This window comes from Corapipo altera, unplaced genomic scaffold (assembly GCF_003945725.1).
Source record: "Corapipo altera isolate COAL_440 unplaced genomic scaffold, ASM394572v1 52b, whole genome shotgun sequence".
In the NCBI taxonomy this organism is placed as follows: Eukaryota; Metazoa; Chordata; class Aves; order Passeriformes; family Pipridae; genus Corapipo; species Corapipo altera.
This window is the reverse complement of record NW_020884922.1, coordinates 1,220,502-1,226,501: the sequence shown is the minus strand read 5'-3', so window position 1 is coordinate 1,226,501 and position 6,000 is coordinate 1,220,502. Positions and strand designations below refer to the sequence as shown.

Below are 6,000 nucleotides of genomic sequence, written 5' to 3'. Positions count from 1 at the left end.
GGGCCCTTGGGGCCGCTCTGTGGAACGGGGAGGGGTGCGGATGGTGAAAGGCAGGGGACGAACGCAGACCCGCGCGCCCACAGGAGCCGGCCCCGCCCCCAGCCAGGCCCCGCCCCACCCACCCCTCGTGGCCCCGCCCCACCCGCCCCTCGTGGGCCCGCCCCCTCCACATGCCCTGCCCATTCCCGCCCGCCCGGGGTTGGGGCGCGTTGGCGGCCGAAGGGCGGGGCGGGGAACGTGTGCGCGGCTCTCGCGAGAGCTGCCGCTGGTATTCGCGCGGTGCGCGGCGGGAGCGGCCCTTTCTGCCGGCCCGGCCATCTTGGCGGCGCGTCTGCGGTGAGCGGGACCGGGCCGGGCGGGGGGCGCGGGGCGCGGCTGGTGCGCTGCCAGGTGCTGACCGCTCCCCTCCATCCCACTGTGTTCCAGGTACCGCCGGACCCCGCACCAGGCAGCACCATGGTGGCCGCGAAGAAGACGGTGAGTGGGAGTGGGACCGCGCCGGGTGCACGTGGCGGCGGCCCGACGGAACGGGCCGCGCCCCGGTGAAGGGGAGCGGAGCCCGGCACGTCTGGGTTGGGGACCGGGGGTGCCGGGGTGGGGGGGCCTCAGAGCTCGGGCCGTGCCCTCCTGACACAGGCCGCGCTCCCCGGGCCCCTCCCGCCGGGTCCCGTGTCCGGGTTCCCTCCCGGGCAGCTCACAAGGCCCTGAGCTGAATGGAGGAGTGGGGAACTGGTGCGCAGTTCCTAATGCGAGTGGAGCTCAGCTTCTCCATTTCCTGACATTTCCTGGCCTTTCTCTTAATGCGGCTCTAACAAGTCTGTGTTTTGTGTTAAAAGGGGCCGTGCTCGTCTTTGCAAATGCTTTTCCTTACCTGTGGGAGCTTCAGCACGGGATTGCTTTTTGCTGCCCAGTATCACGCTGCCACTGTGCGCCCTAGGGAGAGACAGACTCCAAACCTGACTTAGATTTGCAAGGCAGAAGTCGTATTTACTTGGGAGTTGAGTAGCTGAGCTTGATGAGGGCCTGTCAGATACACACAAATGTCATTGACTTGCGTAGGCAGCAGCAGTGCTTTGAGATGTATTTTCTTATTGTAAGATACCTAGGTATGAGAAAACTTTCTGAAGCTGGGAAGACGTAGTATCAGCAACCTCTTATCAACAAGCTTTCTTACACTCAGCGGGTTGAGTGGCCTTTCTTATTCTATATTTCAGTTCTGCTTGTATTTGAAATGTCTTTGTTTTCTTATGTTCTCCATGATTTTGAAAAATGCAAAGTAACACACAGTAATGGTATTCTACGTCTTTTTCAGAAAAAGTCCCTGGAGTCCATAAACTCAAGGCTTCAGCTGGTTATGAAAAGTGGCAAATACGTGCTCGGATACAAACAGACTCTGAAGATGATCCGGCAGGGCAAAGCCAAGTTGGTCATCCTCGCCAACAACTGTCCTGCTTTGAGGTGAGCAGACGTTTGGAAAAACAGTTCTTTCTGAGACAAGTTCTTCGTACAAATGCAGTGTGTGCTAATTGCTGCGGTGGGGTAATGCAGAGGACTTCATGGGCATGTTCCAGAGTGATGGGAAAAAAAAGTGATGGGTGGTTTGGTGTGTAATGATTTCAGGTCTGGATATGTTGAAATGCTTCCCAGTGGGTTGTTTGTTTTTTTTTTTGGTTTCTCTTCTGAGGAGTTCATACTAGAGAAGCTAGTACAGGAGGCTTTTCACACTGTTAGCATTCACTGAGAGTGTATTGGGGCTGAATTCCTGGCTTTTTCAAAGTAGTGTATTGGAAAATAATTTTACAGCTAGAAAAACCGATAATTGATTTAAAATATTTGAAGCATACAAAATCTGCTGTCCAAGTTAGTTATAAATTAGGGTTCCTGGTGAGTGAGTTGCTTTTTTGAGAATGAAATCTTCACTAACTTCCTCACACTTGTGGAATATCCCTTGTGGAATATCCCTTTTTATTGTCAAGGGATATTAACAGACTCAAGAAAATGCAGATGTGGAAATGAGAAATTTGACGCTTGAGAAATGGCAGCAGTTCCAGTAGGCAGCAATCCCCAGTGTTAGTGGGGATTCCAAAAGTGCTTGAGAAACAGTATTGACTGCTAGACTCTCCTGGTGGAAGCCAGAAGAGAGTGGAATATAAGTGGACTTCTTGTTTTAAATTACAATATGCAGTTACTTTCTCAGCTAGCAGCAGCTGTATCTCTGTTCAGTGTCTGGCCACTGCATATCAGCATTAATATTGATCTTTGTTTATGCATTTTGGCACAGCTACAGCTTCTCAGAAGTCTGCAAGACCTAAAACGTGTTTCTACTGTGTAGAAATAAGCATGTGTAGGAGCAGCCTGAGGGGTTTGTTATTACATACCTTCAACATAAGTCTGGGTAAGGGTACCTGAGCTGCAACACAGGGATGATTTTGTCTGGCAAGGAACAACTGTGTTTCTTTGGGTGCTAAGGAAACCTGTGTAAGGTTTAAGTGTGATATGAGTTAAAGCTGCTCTCTCTGTATTGCAGTCAGTCAGAATTGTTTGTTCGTACTGTAACACCCCGTTTTTGGATTTCAGAAAATCGGAGATTGAGTACTATGCTATGCTTGCCAAGACTGGCGTCCACCATTACAGTGGCAACAACATTGAATTGGGCACAGCATGTGGAAAATACTACAGAGTGTGCACACTGGCCATCATCGACCCAGGTAATTCCCTCCTACAGCAGAGGGACCAAATGAGCATGTATTCATGGTTCCTCCTTTCTCCTGTGAGCAGCAGCACTGAGCAAGTAAAGAGAAGGAGCGATGACACACTTTGCCTTTTTCCATCAGGTTTAATTCTTAATTTGCTTTGACCAAGATCCTGTTTTTTTGTGAGTCGTAGGTTCTTAGAACCTGGAAGGACTGCTGATTCTGTTTGTACATAGCTCCTTTTACTGCTGAACCTTGTGAGCATTTTCTCTATCCTTAGGGAGGTTTCAGTACCTAGGAAGCAACTTTATGGGACATGTTTCTGAACCCATTAACTTGGATACGAGCTCATGCAACGTGCTGTTTACATCAGCCCTGTTTGACTGTTCTTAATCAAAACCAAAGGATTGTGACTTGTTTTGCTTCCCAGAACGATATATCCAAAAATAACCATATGCAGATGGGTGCTAATCAAGGATTGAAAATTATAGTAAACATTTTATTTTAAAAGTCTTTGTGTATTTCTATGGTTTGGTGGCACTCTTTGTCCTACAAAGTTGCTCAAGTTCCTTATATAGACTGCTTATTAGGTGACTTGCCAGCCTCTTTCCAGAATGTTCTAAGAGAAGAATCACTCTCTTGTTCTGTTTGTTGCCCAGAATACATACACATGAGTTTAATGGTTTCTGTAATAACTTTCACCAAATGTTCCCCAAATGACATTGGTTTGAATTCACTGTTACTTCAGAAAACTTTATTTAGCTTGCTTGTATTCAAATAGTAGCTGTAAACCTAATTTTCAAAATGTCACTTTTAGGTTTGCTTTTGGGTGGGGTGGGAGCTGCAAGTAAATCCTGCTGCTGTGTAACAACCCTAATGCGAATATTCTCGCTGTCCTGATATTGCTGTGATCAGGGGAGGCTAGACATTCGCTAGAGTAAAACTATGCATTGTGTCCTCCAGCACTAGACTGCTGCTCTAGTACTGGCTTTATAAATGCTAGTAACAGCTACATAATTACTGGAAAAATACTGTATTTGGATTAGAAAAATACAGTTACTTGCTTTTTTTCCTAAACAGACTCTCTGTACTGCTTTTAAGTTGTTTTCTTTTTCTAGAATCATTGTGGTGTTTTTATGGGTGGGGTATTTTCCTGCTTTTTGGCTTATTCCTGAAAGCACCTTCTGTGGGTCCTTTTGTAACAATATATTTTTATTTTACAGGTGACTCTGACATCATTAGAAGCATGCCAGAACAAACCAGTGAGAAGTAAATGCTGTAAAGGTGTTATTTCTACAATAAAACTGGTTACAGATATCTTTTAAGGAAAATTTCTATTATACCTTTTTTGGTTTTGGGAACAAACTATATAAATGAAGATTCATTACCGCTGCTGTGTTTCGTGTTGTGTTAGAAATAACCTTGATGGGACAAAGCTTGCCTGTTTCTTTCTGTAGAAAGTGTGGATCTTGAGAGGTAATTAAAAGGTAAGTGGAGGAAGGCTTGATAATGGCAAGTGGTGCCAAATCCCAGCTGGCTAGGCCTTCCTTAGTGTTTGGTTTTGGAGTGCTAATGCAAAAACAAGGCATAACATGAGGGACAGTAGCAAATTTGGGATATTGGTGGGGGATCCAAAAGGGATCAGCTTGCACTGAAATAATTCACGCTATTGTTACCAAACCAATCACAGAGTACTAATGTGCATTATTCTGTTTCTTTTCCTTCCAAGAGTACCTACCTGTCAAAAGGCAAACAGGATAGCTGCTAGATGTGTAACACTGCTTTCAGTAAGATACCAGTTAACATTGCAAAGCTGATTTTAAATTAGTATCTTCTATTTTAGTTTTCAAAGATGTTAAGAGATAGATGAGTTGGTATTCTCAAGTCATCATTGCTGAGAACACTGATATCTTAAAGATTTGTGCCTGTTTTGTGCAGGACCGTAACTGCAGGATGTTCCTTATTACTAGGGATTGTTGAGGTGCCAATGCTTTGCTGGCAAGTGATAAAAGAAACACCTCATGAAAATCAGTATGTACTTGCAACCTTGCAGAATTCCAAAGTGTGCAAAAAGCACAAGGTACCTTTCAAAGCTTGCTGTTACGTATCCATGCACGCTCATCACTTGATCACTTTAAGTTCTGCTGCAACTACTTCTGTTATAAAATGGATGAAGTTGTGTCTTTCCATTTGGAGATAGTAAAGAGGCAAACCAGTGCACGTCAAAGCAAAGGAGGAAGTGCTGGTGTCTTTATCTATTAAACCACAGATGGGGATAAGTTGCAGCCAATGGGAAAGAGTGAAACTTGAAGGCACTGCAGCTGGCCAGAATGGCTGGAAGGAATTTGCTGGTTTGACAAACAGGTGTGCAGCTAGCTGTATTGACCAAAGAATGTTTTCATAATTAAAATATTAGTTGCATTCAGGAAAGTTAGAGAATCTGAATACTGACCAAGGGACAGCAGGGAGAGGTTGGATGGTCTGGACGCACTAAGAGCAAAAGTACTGGAAATTTCAGACTCTGATGCCCTGATAATCCAGCAGACTTGCCCCTCTGTGTGTTTACTTTGATCACAGTTTGAACGCAAAGGTGTAAATTTGTATTTTTTACTTCCAGCTGATTTCAGTAGTCTGCTCATTTGAAGAATCCAAGTAAAACCTAATGGCTGTGAGTGCTGTCCCACTGGTTCTCTTTATCTCTGTATGTATACCTAGTACTATATATATTCACACAGATTGGGTGCTTAAAATGTTAGCAGAGTAGAGGAGGGAAATACAGAAAAGCCATAAATGAATTCATACCCTAAAAGTACTTCAAAACATGGAGGTTTCACTTCAAAAAATAACAGCATTTTATTATTTTGCATAGCTTATTTCAGTTAAGTTCTGCTTAATTAGGATTTTTGCTAGTTACTAAATTGTTTATAAAATTTTCAACATTTCTTATCTGCAATCAATGCAAGACAACACATGGCATATAGATGCAGGGATCCAAAATACTCTTTTCAACTTCAGACAAAAGGATTAGTTATTTTACTTTGAACCAGTTTAAGAAAATAGCTCTGACACGTTTATATGTATAAATATACAGTGTAACATACACTTTAAATTCTCGTCAGTATCTTAGCCTGTTTTCCAAGTCTTCCATTCTCTTCGTCATTTCTTCGAGTACATAAATGTTAAGGAAAGAGAGGTAGTGCTAAGATGCATTAATAGAAAAGTCATCTGCCTGATTGTTTTGGTCCATAAACTTTCTCTTGTTTCTCCTCTTTGACTTCCAGTAGTTCTAATACAATACTCTGCTATA

The 6,000-nt window shown here is 44.0% G+C and overlaps 2 protein-coding genes and 1 non-coding gene across 5 annotated transcripts in view; 2 read left to right on the top strand and 1 right to left on the bottom strand.

Annotated features, from left to right (window-relative positions):
* Positions 1–208: 208 nt before the first annotated feature.
* Positions 209–4,082, top strand: RPL30 (ribosomal protein L30). Its single transcript, XM_027657021.1, has 5 exons — positions 209–336; positions 427–477; positions 1,313–1,458; positions 2,578–2,708; positions 3,917–4,082. Exons 2-5 carry the CDS (start codon positions 457–459, stop codon positions 3,964–3,966), a joined length of 348 nt encoding a protein of 115 aa, XP_027512822.1. The 5' UTR covers positions 209–336; positions 427–456; the 3' UTR covers positions 3,967–4,082.
* On the top strand, positions 3,570–3,704 carry LOC113953721. Its single transcript, XR_003529991.1, has one exon. It is a non-coding gene; the product is annotated as a small nucleolar RNA SNORA72 (small nucleolar RNA).
* Positions 4,083–5,521: 1,439 nt separating the features above from the next.
* The window catches only part of MATN2 (matrilin 2), a 68,997-nt gene continuing 68,518 nt past the window's right edge, over positions 5,522–6,000 (bottom strand). For all 3 annotated transcript variants that reach the window (XM_027657020.1, XM_027657018.1, XM_027657019.1), the window contains one exon: positions 5,522–5,861. In XM_027657020.1, the coding sequence (XP_027512821.1) occupies positions 5,809–5,861 (53 nt within the window). In that variant the 3' untranslated portion in view covers positions 5,522–5,808. The remainder of the gene's footprint in view (positions 5,862–6,000) is intronic.

Coding starts and splice junctions, on each gene's coding strand:
- RPL30 (XM_027657021.1), top strand. CDS start 457: ATGGTGGCCGCGAAGAAGACG. Junction 478..1,312: donor TGGTGGCCGCGAAGAAGACG/GTGAGTGGGAGT, acceptor CGTCTTTTTCAG/AAAAAGTCCCTGGAGTCCAT. Junction 2,709..3,916: donor ACTGGCCATCATCGACCCAG/GTAATTCCCTCC, acceptor TTTATTTTACAG/GTGACTCTGACATCATTAGA.